The 15,375-nt window shown below is 43.5% G+C and overlaps 1 protein-coding gene across 1 annotated transcript; it reads right to left on the bottom strand.

Annotated features, from left to right (window-relative positions):
- Positions 1-287: 287 nt before the first annotated feature.
- LOC124116824 (tripartite motif-containing protein 2-like) lies at positions 288-14,908 on the bottom strand. The gene is made up of 3 exons (XM_048393166.1): positions 14,827-14,908; positions 4,817-5,123; positions 288-2,255 (listed from the first exon to the last, which is right to left on the bottom strand). Exons 2-3 carry the CDS (start codon positions 5,121-5,123, stop codon positions 730-732), a joined length of 1,833 nt encoding a protein of 610 aa, XP_048249123.1. The 5' UTR covers positions 14,827-14,908; the 3' UTR covers positions 288-729.
- Between the last annotated feature and the right edge of the window lie 467 nt (positions 14,909-15,375).

Here is a 15,375-nt window from a genome sequence, read left to right as displayed (position 1 = left end):
TCGTCGGTCATCTGTAGTGTTGGTGGTCTGGTACCGTTGCTGTAGCCTGTATATGGTCCTTACGTGGACTTGAAATGCATTTGCTACTTGCCTGGCGGTTTGTACAGCTTGCAATCGTCCAAAGGCTTGGTGTCGCTGATTTCATTTTTCCGGACAAGGTAATGTTAAAGTTTAGAAACCTTGACAAAAATTAACCAGATATTTATAAGACAACTTTCCATGCAATGTTACATGGGGTGACGTTTCTTTTGCGGTTCAGTATATAAGCATTAGAAATATATAAAAAATATAATTGCACCAAATTTATTGCTAAGTTATATACGAATATACATATATATCTTGCCAAAATTCAAGAACATCATTAGTTGTTTGGTTCGATGAAAGAGTACTAAATACAATGCGTAGGGGTTTGGTGCTAACGAACACAAGATGATGTCCTTGACGAATATGGGATTCAGCTAAGCAACGCATCTGTTTCCAGCGACTTGCCCACCTTGTCCCCCAAAGTTCTTCTATTTTGACATGGACACTGAGAATGTGTTATCATAATCAACAGAAGCGTAAAGCATGTCTTTAAAACAAGTCATGACCACTTCCGTAACCTCACATCAAGACACTAAATACACACGATATGTTTCAACAAACAATAAGGCACGGCGTCAAATCGAATGATAAAATGCTTTTGTTTGAGACTTACAATGTTTTCTTTTTCAATATTGGGCAATTGGGTTATGTAAGCGTGAGGATCGGAAACCGGCATACCGATTGAGTCCTTTTGAATTCAAATACTTTCACTCTTTGGGAACTTTCCGTCACAAAAAGTCTTGTTCCATGAAGGAAAACCCCACACAAAGATTCAGCTCCATCCTTGGACATAAGGAGGTCTTTGATGAACTCTCCAGTCTTTGTCAGCAGTACCAGCCTCTCCGTCCAGTAGTCCGCCACCAGGATGTGGCCTGTGCTGGTAGTTGTGATACCTCGTGGTCGTTTCAGTTCTCTCCCTCCTGTAGGGGTGTAGGTGAACACAACCTCTCCCTCAAGCGTGACACAAAACACAGAGCCCGACCCACCGTCTGACACCAAGATGTTGCCCTTGTTCGTAGTGCTCAAGAACCATGGTTCCCGGATCAGGTTTTTACCAGTGTTGTGCCCAGAGAAAGTTCTCAGCACTACCCCCGCCATGTCCAACACATCAACAGAAGATGGATCCATGCAACCTGCTGCTAATGTTGAAGGACTCAAGGATGTCAGGCATCTGTACTTCTTCTTTGTTTTGATGGTGGACATCAGTAAGAGATCGGGTGTCACCTGTGCAATGACTATCGCATTGTAGGACCAGAATGATACAGCCACCTGATTCTCTCTCAGCTTCGTCACAGTAAATGGATTACTTTTGAGCGTCAGTTTACTCTGATGTGGCCGACTCTGCAACGTGTACAATGATTTCAGGCATTTGTTGCTCCAATCTGTAACCACGAGCGCCTCCACGTCGTCTACAAACACAACAACAACATCAGCTGCATCAGGCGCGACTTTGTCACTGTCCAGTCGGACATCAATTGACTCACTTAGCACAGGAGCAGACGTAACGTCAAACAGCGGCCTTTCTAGTCTTCCCAGTCGGACATCTGTATGGAATGCTCTCTCGTTGAACTCATCTATGAATATAAAATCTTCTTCTACTGTATCATCCTCCAGATGGACGTTTCTCTCTGTTGCCTCCTTGATTGCCCCTGACTGACACATCTGGTAAATGTCAAGCATCTCCGTCTCACTCTCCGACTTCATAACCTGAGTAATGTACTCAACATATTGTTGATACATCTGGATGTCTATTTTCCCAGATTTCACCTGTCCTTTCAGATCAGCACTCTGCTTTTCAATCGTTTCATTGAGCTGATTCAGCAGCTGTGTCTCCTTCTGTTTAATTAAGTCCGTGGCCCTCTGTGAGACAATCCGGATCTGTAATTCCAACGAAAGCTTCTTCTGGCTGATCTCGAGGATCCGTGATTGGTGATGTAAAACTGTGGACCTCGTGTCATCCAGCTGCTTGCTGATCCTGTCCTTGTTTTCCATCAGTACGGACTTGACCTCCGGCAACACAGTCTGTATGGGCATGACAGACTCACACGTTCTGTGGTGAAGGGTGCAGCAGCTCAGACACACAGCTTTGTTACAGTCTCTGCAGCAGAACTCCACCACGTCCCTCTTCTCCCCCAGCAGTGTGCAGGACACACACATGTGTTCGCTTACATCTGCAACCAATTATCCATGGGGATCAATTCAATCTTTTATGTTAAAGAAGGTAGCATTGCATTGCGGAACACTAACTTATATCATGTACCACTATATGTGCGCTTATATCATAAACTTGTATATGAGGGAGGAGGGCCTAGGGTCTTACTCTTAGAATCCACCCACGTTCAGTCCGTTTGACTTCACCTATGCCGTCTTAAAATAAGAAACATTTCACATATTTTCAAAGTGACTGAATTTTGGATATATATATATATTTATTGAAAGGCACACATTGAAAGAGCAGAACGTACCTTACTTTGAGATTTGATGTCCTCGATGTGAGAGGAGATAGTTCCTTACCTTGAGAAGTGATGATCTCTATATAAGCGGAAGGTTCACTTACTTTGATAAGTGATGTCCTCGACATGAATGGAATGTTATCTGCCTTGAGAACTCGTGTCCTCGATTTCGGCGGACAAAGTTCTCTTCCTTGCGAAGTGATGTCCTCAGTATGAATGGAATCTTACCTTACCCTGAGAAGTGATGACTTGAACATGATCGGAATAATCTCTACCTTGAGAAGTGATGACTTGAACATGATCGGAATAATCCCTACCTTGAGAAGTGATGACTTGAACATGATCGGAATAATCCCTACCTTGAGAAGTGATGACTTGAACATGATCGGAATAATCCCTACCTTGAGAAGTGATGACTTGAACATGATCGGAATAATCCCTACCTTGAGAAGTGATGACTTGAACATGATCGGAATAATCCCTACCTTGAGAAGTGATGACTTGAACATGATCGGAATAATCCCTACCTTGAGAAGTGATGACTTGAACATGATCGGAATAATCCCTACCTTGAGAAGTGATGACTTGAACATGATCGGAATAATCTCTACCTTGAGAAGTGATGACTTGAACATGATCGGAATAATCCCTACCTTGAGAAGTGATGACTTGAACATGATCGGAATAATCCCTACCTTGAGAAGTGATGACTTGAACATGATCGGAATAATCCCTACCTTGAGAAGTGATGACTTGAACATGATCGGAATAATCTCTACCTTGAGAAGTGATGACTTGAACATGATCGGAATAATCCCTACCTTGAGAAGTGATGACTTGAACATGATCGGAATAATCCCTACCTTGAGAAGTGATGACTTGAACATGATCGGAATAATCCCTACCTTGAGAAGTGATGACTTGAACATGATCGGAATAATCCCTACCTTGAGAAGTGATGACTTGAACATGATCGGAATAATCTCTACCTTGAGAAGTGAAGACTTGAATATGAGAGGAATAATCCCTACCTTGAGAAGTGATGACTTGAATATGATCGGAATAATCCCTACCTTGAGAAGTGATGACTTGAATATGATCGGAATAATCCCTACCTTGAGAAGTGATGACTTGAACATGATCGGAATAATCTCTACCTTGAGAAGTGATGACTTGAATATGATCGGAATAATCCCTACCTTGAGAAGTGATGACTTGAACATGATCGGAATAATCTCTACCTTGAGAAGTGATGACTTGAATATGATCGGAATAATCCCTACCTTGAGAAGTGATGACTTGAATATGATCGGAATAATCCCTACCTTGAGAAGTGATGACTTGAACATGATCGGAATAATCTCTACCTTGAGAAGTGATGACTTGAATATGATCGGAATAATCCCTACCTTGAGAAGTGATGACTTGAACATGATCGGAATAATCTCTACCTTGAGAAGTGATGACTTGAATATGATCGGAATAATCTCTACCTTGAGAAGTGAAGACTTGAATATGAGAGGAATGATTCCTACCTTGAGAAGTGAACACTTGAATATGAAAGGAATGATCCCTATCTTGAGGTGATAACTTGAATAGGAAAGCAATGATCCCTACCTTGAGAAGTGATGACTTGAACATGATCGGAATACTCTCTACCTTGAGAAGTGATGACTTGAATATGATCGGAATAATCTCTACCTTGAGAAGTGAAGACTTGAATATGAGAGGAATGATTCCTACCTTGAGAGTGAACACTTGAATATAAAGGAATGATCCCTATCTTGAGGTGATGACTTGAATATGAGAGTACGGATCCCTACCTTGAGAAGTGATGACTTGAATATGAGAGTACGGATCCCTACCTTGAGAAGTGATGACTTGAATATGAGCCGAATTATCACAACCTCGAGAAGTGAACACTTGAATATGGACAGAATTATCCCTACCTCGAGAAGTGATGACTTGAATATGGACAAAATTATCCCTACCTCGAGAAGCGATGACTTGAATATGAACAAAATTATCCCTACCTCGAGAAGTGATGACTTGAATATGGACAAAATTATCCCTACCTCGAGAAGTGATGACTTGAATATGGACAAAATTATCCCTACCTTGAGAAGCGATGACTTGAATATGAGCGGAATTATCCCTACCTCGATAAGAGATGACTTGAATATGGACAGAATTATCCCCACCTCAAGAGGTGCTGACTTTACTATGAACGGAATTATCCCTTTGAGAACTGATGTCCTCAAGCCGTCACAGTCCCTTACCTTGTGTATTCCTGTCCCCTGGGGCGAACATATCCAGCAGCCCCTGTATGAGGAAGCTGGGTTTGATGGGCTTCACCCACTCCTCCACGGGCCCGTCCGGGTGTGATACTCTGGTAGCTTGGCGGCAATAGGGACACGGAATGCAGCCCTGGAGGGGGTCGTCGATGTTGCGGAGGTATTTCTTCAGACAGCCTTTACAGAAGGTGTGCCCACAGGACAGGGTGCAGGGGTCTTTGTACACCTCACTGCAGATACAACACGTCAGGAAATTCTCATTCAGCTTCTCCAGCTTCGTGACTGCGTCCATCTGTGACAAACAGCAAGGTATACTGTAACAAGTACATCACAAGTTGGTGGGTGAACGTCGGCGTCCACCTGTAACAAACTACAAATATACTGTAACAAGTACAACACAAGTTGGTGGATGAACGTCGGCGTCCATCTGTAACAAACAGCAACGTATACTGTAACAAGTACATCACAAGTTGGTGGATGAACGTCGGCGTCCACCTGTAACAGACAGCAACGTATACTGTAACAAGTACAACACAAGTTGGTGGATGAACGTCGGCGTCCACCTGTAACAAACAGCAACGTATACTATAACAAGTACAACACAAGTTTGTGGATGAACGTCGGCGTCCATCTGTAACAAACAGCAACGTATACTGTAACAAGTACAACACAAGTTGGTGGATGAACGTCGGCGTCCATCTGTAACAAACAGCAAGGTATACTGTAACAAGTGCATCACAAGTTGGTGGGTGAACGTCGGCGTCCACCTGTAACAAACAGCAAGGTATACTGTAACAAGTACATCACAAGTTGGTGGGTGAACGTCGGCGTCCACCTGTAACAAACAGCAAGGTATACTGTAACAAGTACATCACAAGTTGGTGGGTGAACGTCGGCGTCCATCTGTAACAAACAGCAACGTATACTGTAACAAGTACATCACAAGTTGGTGGATGAACGTCGGCGTTAATTAGGAGATAAACATACTGTGTTTTCAATGTAGAGCTAGGTTACCTGTAGATTTAACCCCGCTAAATTGAATTTGGAACCGAACGCGCAGCGTGAGGTTTCAAATGTTAAATTTAGCTCTACATTGAAAACACAGTATGTTTATCTCCATTCTACCATGACTTAATAAAACGCGAACTCTTTGGTGTTAGCAAAAATACTGAGTGAAGCGGCATTGGTTGAGTTCAGTGTTTTGAGTGGGTAATTATCGATCTGAATTACGGAATCACCGAACAAAATATGGTGCTGTATATACTCAAGCAGTTTGCTTACACCGTAATACTTCACTCGAACATATGACAGGCATTGAAAGCATATAAGCACGGCAACTTGGTAAGCTAACATGAGGTGAGCATCCCTAAAGAAAACATAGCAAGCTTTGCAAGGCTTTCGATCTACATCGCGCGTCACCCTTATGACGTCATATCGCTCATTGTGACGCCAAAGATATGACGTCACAGTCGTATATAGAAAAACGCCAAAATTTCAAGCTCTCTGTTGTCTCCAAAACGTAAATACATTCCCTTTGTTGATTTCTGTCGTGTTTTTCTGCACGAAATGTATTGCCATACATCCTTTGAATATTGAAGTAACCGCATCTGTGCGTTTTGTAACCTGTAATTGTAGATATAGTTATTTAAATATGCCTACCGACAATGACTGGAAATAGTACTATTCTATGAATATTAGCTTCCGCGGTGATGCGGCCGTCAAACCAGCTGTTTCAATCAGAGGGGGTTTATTGTGATTTAATAGCCTCTGATTGACCAATCAGAATCGAGTAAATTCCAAATTCATGGTAGAATCTGTAACAAACAGCAACGTATACTGTAACAAGCACATCACAAGTTGGTGGATGAACGTCGGCGTCCACCTGTAACAAACAGGAACATATACTGTAACAAGCACATCACAAGTTGGTGGGTGAACGTCGGCGTCCATCTGTAATAAACAGCAACGCATACTGTAACAAGCACAACGCAAGTTGGTCTGTAACAAACAAAGTATAAGTTGGTGGATGGACGTCGGATGCAGGTTGATGAAGTTGGTGTAGCGGACTAATGTTAACACTTTTAAGGACTTAACTGGTTTAATAATCAACCACAGACGTCGTCTAAATGGCATGTTATGCGTCTGTAACACACAAACCACCATGTATACTGTGGATGGGGTTTACGGGTGTTTGAAAATAAAATATGTTGATCCGAAAATATTTCGACCTGGAGTTTTACAACAAAAGCCTAGACAGTTCACTTGGTATGCTTGATGCTATAAAACATGATGTGTTTGGATTAAACAGAAGTTACTTAGCTTCCCCTTTCCAACATAAAATCGCTGACATTGAAACGCTGACTAAAAATAACAATCTTTTTCAAACAAAAATCTCGCCTCCATAGAATACAGAATGGTCAGACCCTAACCGATGTAAAAACGTTTCTTCTGTCCACGCTGTGTCCCTATCTGCATTTATGTCTTGCCGGAAGTGTGGCCAACAGAAACGATGTACCGCCCTGTGAGAGTGAATCAGCGGTTGGAGATATGAGGAAGTTGAAAGAAAGGTTTGCAGTGTTGTGAGTCAGCATGGCTACATATATCCGTGTCCATGTGATGCATTCTGATTAATGTAAATTGTACCATGTTTATGGCTTTCTAAATTCAAAAAAGTGTATTGAGTCTGGTAATATATCGTAATATATCGAAACCGTACCTTGCTGCACTCAGCAATATTCCAGCTTTACCGACTCTGGATCTGGCGGGGAGAGGAATAGGGAATTTTATTTCAGCAGCCATGTCAACACGTTATCATGGCAGACATACAAAATGTCATTTGATACAAAGAGGGGGGACCCCCAAACCTCCGCTCCGAGATCCGGCAATGCCTGAGAATCCAATGACTGACATTATGAGCAACGCGCAACGCAACGCGTACGGTGACACGACAACCAAGTCACGTCACATGACATCCAAGTCACGTGACACGACATCCAAGTCACGTCACATGACATCCAAGTCACGTGACACGACATCCAAGTCACGTGACACGACAACTAGCTCACCGAGTCTGACGCTACGTCCGACATGCATGGGTTTTGGGGGCCTTTGTCAAAACCGGAAGCCAAATTAGGTCTAAAAGCTTCTTTTTCCTTTATTAAAATGCGTCCCGATATTACGACAGTATGCGACTAATAAACAGGCCGAATGTATTATATGTATGAAAACGGAAGTTATTTAATTTGCTTAACTTTTGATACCATGTCACATCGTTTTTTAATCCCGGTTCACATCGAGTCAGTGAGTTCGGTTTAACGCAGCATTGAACAATATTCCAGTTATATCAAGACTGGTGCATTACGTGAGTGAGTGCTTAACTTTTGATACCATGTCACATCGTTTTTTAATCCCGGTTCATATAGAGTCAGTGAGTTCGGTTGAACGCAGCATTGAACAATATTCCAGTTATATCAAGACTGGTACATTACGTGAGTGAGTGCTTTACTTTTGATACCATGTCACATCGTTTTTTAATCCCGGTTCATGTAGAGTCAGTGAGTTCCGTTTAACGCCACGTTTTAACAGTATTCCAGTTGTATCGCAGCGTGTCAGCTTTTTGTGGGAGGAAAGCCCGAAGTAATGCAGGTCTCAGACGTTTACCACTTCGGTGAAACCCACGAGCACGGGTATGGTGCTGACAAACCTAGAAACATAATCGGGGCGAACCGGGATTCGAACCCACAATCCTAGGTTTCTGGCGTGCCCAAGGGACGCAAATCTGCACAGCGAATCGCGGCTTACGCGACTGGGCCATCATTAAGAAATGATGAGGTCTAACTATCGCTTACCGCCACGGGATTGAAACTTATAATGTCATTCATCATAGCACTCTCGTGTACTCGCATTCTCGCGATCTCGACCTTTGGTAACAAGCTAATTATACCAAACGTGCGAGATCGGGAGAACGCGAGATTTGCCCAAATTTTCGCGTTCTCGCATTTCGTGTTTGTGCGTACATAGTACTTTTTGTACTATGAACCGGAGAAGGCGACATGTGGACATTATGTAAGATCTTTCAATCTCGCAGTCTGGATTTGTCAAAACAGCCCACCAAAACACGCAATCTCGAGACAGCGAGAGAATCCCTTGCAGAAATTGATACATTCAATCAGACATATGACTTACAGACTTGGGTACAATGAACGCAAAGCGTTAAAGAACGATTCTTAATACCTCGCGATAGCTGTGTCGAACCAACCAATCACGGATTAGTAGTTACCAGGCAACGTTATCTACCTCGAGACTCCGACCCCTGCGTGTGTTCATTCCAACCAGTTACATGCTGATTTACGCTCTCTGGAGGTGAGGTGAAATGGGGTTTAACGTCGCGTCCAAGATTATTGCACTTATAAAGCGACGTGCATGTACGTGTGTGTGTTTGTGTGGCTGCTTGTACTAGTCCGGACTGATGCCGATTTATAGTGCTAGCTCACTGAGATACCATGCCGCAGTTTAACATGAATACCCAACTCAGACACAGTATACTGACTCCGAGCTGACAAGTACTTGTTTTAGCCCCTCAATGCCGAGCGCCAGACAGGGTAACAACAAGTACCATCTTTTACCGTCTTTTGGTATGACGCGGTCGGGGATCGAACCCCGGACCTTCCGCTCTCCGGGCGGACGCTCTACCACTAGACCACGGAGGCGGTCTACGCTCTCTGGATGTCTCAGTCCACTGTTGTATTGTGTATTCGGCCAACGATATGTTGTCTTGCGTAGCGCGACAACGTAAACACTCGGGTATAGAGTAAGCTACGTTTATAACAAACTGGCGGATATAACGAACTGTTTTTTGGTCCTGTTCATTTGCTGTGTATATGTTGTATAAATGCTTATAACGAACAACGGTTGTGACGAACTTTAGTTAGTGGTCCCTTTTTGTTCGTTATAACCGTAGTTTACTGTATTCTAAACAGTTTAAAAGCATAAACCAGTCACATCTATGTGACATTTAAAACACTTTAAATTTCTGTGCACCTTTTATGTATTTTCTGGATTACCAGGATACAACATGGTTCGCGTCACAAGATGTATGCATGTATAGAAGCTAGGTAAATCTCCTTGACATACACTCAACCGTCACTGAAGAACTCACCCACTCACCCACCAATATCACTCACTGACTCATCCACCACTGCTACTCACAAAACTGTCACTGTATCACTCATTCACCCACCGCTGTATCACTCTCACCCACCACCCACTCACTCGCACAAGAACACTAACAATTAAGATCAACATTTAACTTTATCTGTAGTCTGTGATAAGGACGTTCATCTGCAACAGTGCCCCTCAGACCAGAATACTAACATTTCAGATATAGACCAACGTGTACCTTCGTCTGTAAGTCTGTGATAAGGACGTGCACCTGCAACAGTGCCCCTCAGACCAGAATACTAACATTTCAGATATAGACCAACGTGTACCTTCGTCTGTAAGTCTGTGATAAGGACGTGCACCTGCAACAGTGCCCCTCAGACCAGAATACTAACATTTCAGATATAGACCAACGTGTACCTTCGTCTGTAAGTCTGTGATAAGGACGTGCACCTGCAACAGTGCCCCTCAGACCAGAATACTAACATTTCAGATATAGACCAACGTGTACCTTCGTCTGTAAGTCTGTGATAAGGACGTGCACCTGCAACAGTGCCCCTCAGACCAGAATACTAACATTTCAGATATAGACCAACGTGTACCTTCGTCTGTAAGTCTGTGATAAGGACGTGCACCTGCAACAGTGCCCCTCAGACCAGAATACTAACATTTCAGATATAGACCAACGTGTACCTTCGTCTGTAAGTCTGTGATAAGGACGTGCACCTGCAACAGTGCCCCTCAGACCAGAATACTAACATTTCAGATATAGACCAACGTGTACCTTCGTCTGTAAGTCTGTGATAAGGACGTGCACCTGCAACAGTGCCCCTCAGACCAGAATACTAACATTTCAGATATAGACCAACGTGTACCTTCGTCTGTAAGTCTGTGATAAGGACGTGCACCTGCAACAGTGCCCCTCAGACCAGAATACTAACATTTCAGATATAGACCAACATGTTACTTCATCTGTAAGTCTGTGATAAGGACCTGTATCTGCAACAGTGCACCTCAGACCAGAGCACTAACACTGTGCTATTTTCTTAAGTCGTGGAAAACAATTAGCTTCACATAAAAGTGCAGAAATATAAGAAATAAATACGAAGCACCCTACATCTGTACCGAACTAACATACCTGGCTTCCGACACTCCCGCGATGACTGCGAGACGAGAAACGACATCAACATGAGACTGTTTGACTTTGATGTATTTTTAGCATCAAACAGGATAAACGTCGTGAACTTCCGTCACAAACAATGTTCTCCTAGTTTCTGTGAGTGACTAATCGTATGCTGACTTTACTCAGACGTGTAACATGGATCATATCGCAGTGTGAAGAGACTGGGGTCAGCACGTGACACTACAGTATTAACGTGACAGACTTTGAATGCCTGATTAATGTGAACTGTTTCATTTGGAGGGTTCGAGAGAGTAAGATAGGCAATGAAATATGCAGGTGTGAAGTTGCAGGAGTAAGTTGAGCAGGGCTGAAGTTCGAGTTGTAAGATAAGCTGGGGTGAGGTTTGACTTGTGAGATAAGCAGGGGTTGGGGGGTTGGGGTGAGGTTTGAGTTGTGAGATAAGCAGGGGTGAAGTTTGAGTTGTGAGATAAGCAAGGGTAAAGTCTGATTTGTGAGATAAGCAAGGGTGACGTGTGACTTATGAGATAAGCAGGGGTAAAGTCTGACTTGTGAGATAAGCAGGGGTGAAGTGTGACTTGTGAGAGAAGCAGGGGTGAAGTCTGACTGGAGAGATAAGCAGGGGTGAAGTCTGACTGGAGAGATAAGCAAGGGGGTGAAGTGTGACGTGTGAGATAAGCAGAGGTGAAGTTTGAGTAGTGAGATAAGCAGGGGTGAAATGGGACTTGTGAGATAAGAAGGGGTGAAGTCTGACTTGTGAGATAAGCAGGGGTGAAGTCTGACTGGAGAGATAAGCAGGGGTGAAGTCTGACTTGTGAGATAAACAAGGGTGAAGTCTGACTTGTGAGATAAGCAGGGGTGAAGTCTGACTTGTGAGATAAGCAGGGGTGAAGTCTGACTTGTGAGATAAACAAGGGTGAAGTGTGACTTGTGAGAGAAGCAGGGGTGAATTCTGACTTGTGAGATAAGCAGGGGATGAAGTTTGAGTTGTGAGATAAGCAGGGGTGAAGTCTGACTTGTGAGATAAGCAGGGGTGAAATGGGACTTGTGAGATAAGCAGGGGTGAAATGGGACTTGTGAGATAAGCAGGGGATGAAGTTTGAGTTGTGAGATAAGCAGGGGTGAAGTCTGACTTGTGAGATAAGCAGGGGTGAAGTCTGATTTGTGAGAGAAGCAGGGGTGAATTCTGACTTGTGAGATAAGCAGGGGATGAAGTTTGAGTTGTGAGATAAGAAGGGGTGAAGTCTGACTTGTGAGATAAGCAGGGGTGAAGTCTGGCTTGTGAGATAAGCAGGGGATGAAGTTTGAGTTGTGAGATAAGCAGGGGTGAAGTGTGACTTGTGAGATAAGCAGGGGTGAAATGGGACTTGTGAGATAAGCAGGGGTGAAATGGGACTTGTGAGATAAGCAGGGGTGAAATGGGACTTGTGAGATAAGCAGGGGATGAAGTTTGAGTTGTGAGATAAGCAGGGGTGAAGTCTGACTTGTGAGATAAGCAGGGGTGAAGTCTGATTTGTGAGAGAAGCAGGGGTGAATTCTGACTTGTGAGATAAGCAGGGGATGAAGTTTGAGTTGTGAGATAAGCAGGGGATGAAGTTTGAGTTGTGAGATAAGCAGGGGTGAAGTCTGACTTGTGAGATAAGCAGGGGTAAAGTCTGACTTGTGAGATAAGCAGGGGTGAAGTGTGACTTGTGAGAGAAGCAGGGGTGAAGTCTGACTGGAGAGATAAGCAGGGGTGAAGTCTGACTGGAGAGATAAGCAAGGGGGTGAAGTGTGACGTGTGAGATAAGCAGAGGTGAAGTTTGAGTAGTGAGATAAGCAGGGGTGAAATGGGACTTGTGAGATAAGAAGGGGTGAAGTCTGACTTGTGAGATAAGCAGGGGTGAAGTCTGACTGGAGAGATAAGCAGGGGTGAAGTCTGACTTGTGAGATAAACAAGGGTGAAGTCTGACTTGTGAGATAAGCAGGGGTGAAGTCTGACTTGTGAGATAAGCAGGGGTGAAGTCTGACTTGTGAGATAAACAAGGGTGAAGTGTGACTTGTGAGAGAAGCAGGGGTGAATTCTGACTTGTGAGATAAGCAGGGGATGAAGTTTGAGTTGTGAGATAAGCAGGGGTGAAGTCTGACTTGTGAGATAAGCAGGGGTGAAATGGGACTTGTGAGATAAGCAGGGGTGAAATGGGACTTGTGAGATAAGCAGGGGATGAAGTTTGAGTTGTGAGATAAGCAGGGGTGAAGTCTGACTTGTGAGATAAGCAGGGGTGAAGTCTGATTTGTGAGAGAAGCAGGGGTGAATTCTGACTTGTGAGATAAGCAGGGGATGAAGTTTGAGTTGTGAGATAAGAAGGGGTGAAGTCTGACTTGTGAGATAAGCAGGGGTGAAGTCTGGCTTGTGAGATAAGCAGGGGATGAAGTTTGAGTTGTGAGATAAGCAGGGGTGAAGTGTGACTTGTGAGATAAGCAGGGGTGAAATGGGACTTGTGAGATAAGCAGGGGTGAAATGGGACTTGTGAGATAAGCAGGGGTGAAATGGGACTTGTGAGATAAGCAGGGGATGAAGTTTGAGTTGTGAGATAAGCAGGGGTGAAGTCTGACTTGTGAGATAAGCAGGGGTGAAGTCTGATTTGTGAGAGAAGCAGGGGTGAATTCTGACTTGTGAGATAAGCAGGGGATGAAGTTTGAGTTGTGAGATAAGCAGGGGATGAAGTTTGAGTTGTGAGATAAGCAGGGGTGAAGTCTGACTTGTGAGATAAGCAGGGGTGAAGTCTGATTTGTGAGAGAAGCAGGGGTGAATTCTGACTTGTGAGATAAGCAGGGGATGAAGTTTGAGTTGTGAGATAAGAAGGGGTGAAGTCTGACTTGTGAGATAAGCAGGGGTGAAGTCTGGCTTGTGAGATAAGCAGGGGATGAAGTTTGAGTTGTGAGATAAGCAGGGGTGAAGTGTGACTTGTGAGATAAGCAGGGGTGAAATGGGACTTGTGAGATAAGCAGGGGTGAAATGGGACTTGTGAGATAAGCAGGGGATGAAGTTTGAGTTGTGAGATAAGCAGGGGTGAAGTCTGACTTGTGAGATAAGCAGGGGTGAAGTTTGAGTTGTGAGATAAGCAGGGGTGAAGTACGACTTGTGAGATAAGCAGTGTGAAGTTTGCGTTGTGAGATAAGAAGGGTGAATTTTGAGTTGTGAGATAAGCAGGGGTGAAGTCTGACTTGTGAGATAAGCAGGGGTGAAGTCTGACTTGTGAGATAAGCAGGGGTGAAGTCTGACTTGTGAGACAAACAGGGGTGAAGTCTGAGAAGGGGAAAAATCTCTTGTGTGAAATAAGCAATTATGAAGAGAAGGTCGAGAGAGCTTGACTTTCTACAGTCGCAGGTTACACATATTATAACACCTTGATATTCCCTGTTTTACAGACATTCGAATCTCATTAAACGGGATAAGAATATCCACAACATGTCACTGAAACCCGACATATTTCGAATCCCAAATAAATGAATACATCAAGCGATTTAACCAGGAAGCTGAAACATGACCTTGAAATAAATAGCTTAAAACTATCATAACAACAGTTTACAGGCTAATGTTGTTCATTGTATACATTCTCCCCTGCTCTCCTTGTACCCTGGTTGGACATGACCACACACAATGGGATGGGCCGCCTCCATATATATATATATATACATGAGATACACTTACCCTGGTGGAAAGTCGCTTTTCGCTGCTGGGCTGTCGTGTGCATGGCCAAATGTTCTTTATCAGGCTGAGTGTCGGCGCTGCGTTTCTGGGGCCGGAAACATGCTATATTGTGGTTTCACGTAACGGGCTGATCAAACTTCAGTTTATCGGTTTTTATTTCCGGCAACATGGCTGATAAATCACGCTGACAACTACACCCATCGCGATCGCCTGCGTTGAAAATATAACGTTCATTGACCCAACTGTTTTTCATTTATTGTGAAAATTGTAGCTGATCGGACTTGCAATAATGTAATTATCTTTAATTTATTATATTATACTATGAAATACTATTATTACGCATTACACATATATGGACATAGGTATTCCTCAGCTTTACCTCATGGGGGAACTGCTGGGCAGAATAGACTCAAGGTGAAGGTGAGGTGAAATGGGGTTTAAAGGGCAAGTTCACACGAAAATAAACTTATTTTTCTTGTACTTTTTCATCATGAAAAGTATTTACTTAGTAGTGTCAGAGGTAAAACAATAAAAATATCACAAGTATCT

The sequence above is a fragment of the Haliotis rufescens genome, unplaced genomic scaffold (assembly GCF_023055435.1).
Source record: "Haliotis rufescens isolate VD_foot unplaced genomic scaffold, xgHalRufe1.0.p SCAF_116, whole genome shotgun sequence".
NCBI classification, from domain to species: Eukaryota; Metazoa; Mollusca; class Gastropoda; order Lepetellida; family Haliotidae; genus Haliotis; species Haliotis rufescens.
The sequence above is the reverse complement of the archived record's forward strand: the minus strand, read 5'-3'. Positions and strand labels throughout refer to the sequence as shown.

Excerpts from the sequence above, each read along its gene's own strand:
- LOC124116824 (XM_048393166.1), bottom strand. The coding sequence starts at position 5,123 with ATGGACGCAGTCACGAAGCTGGAGAAGCTGAATGAGAATTTCCTGACG. Across the intron at positions 2,256-4,816 it reads AGGGGACAGGAATACACAAG|ATGTAAGCGAACACATGTGT; the intron begins GTAAGGGACTGT and ends AATTGGTTGCAG.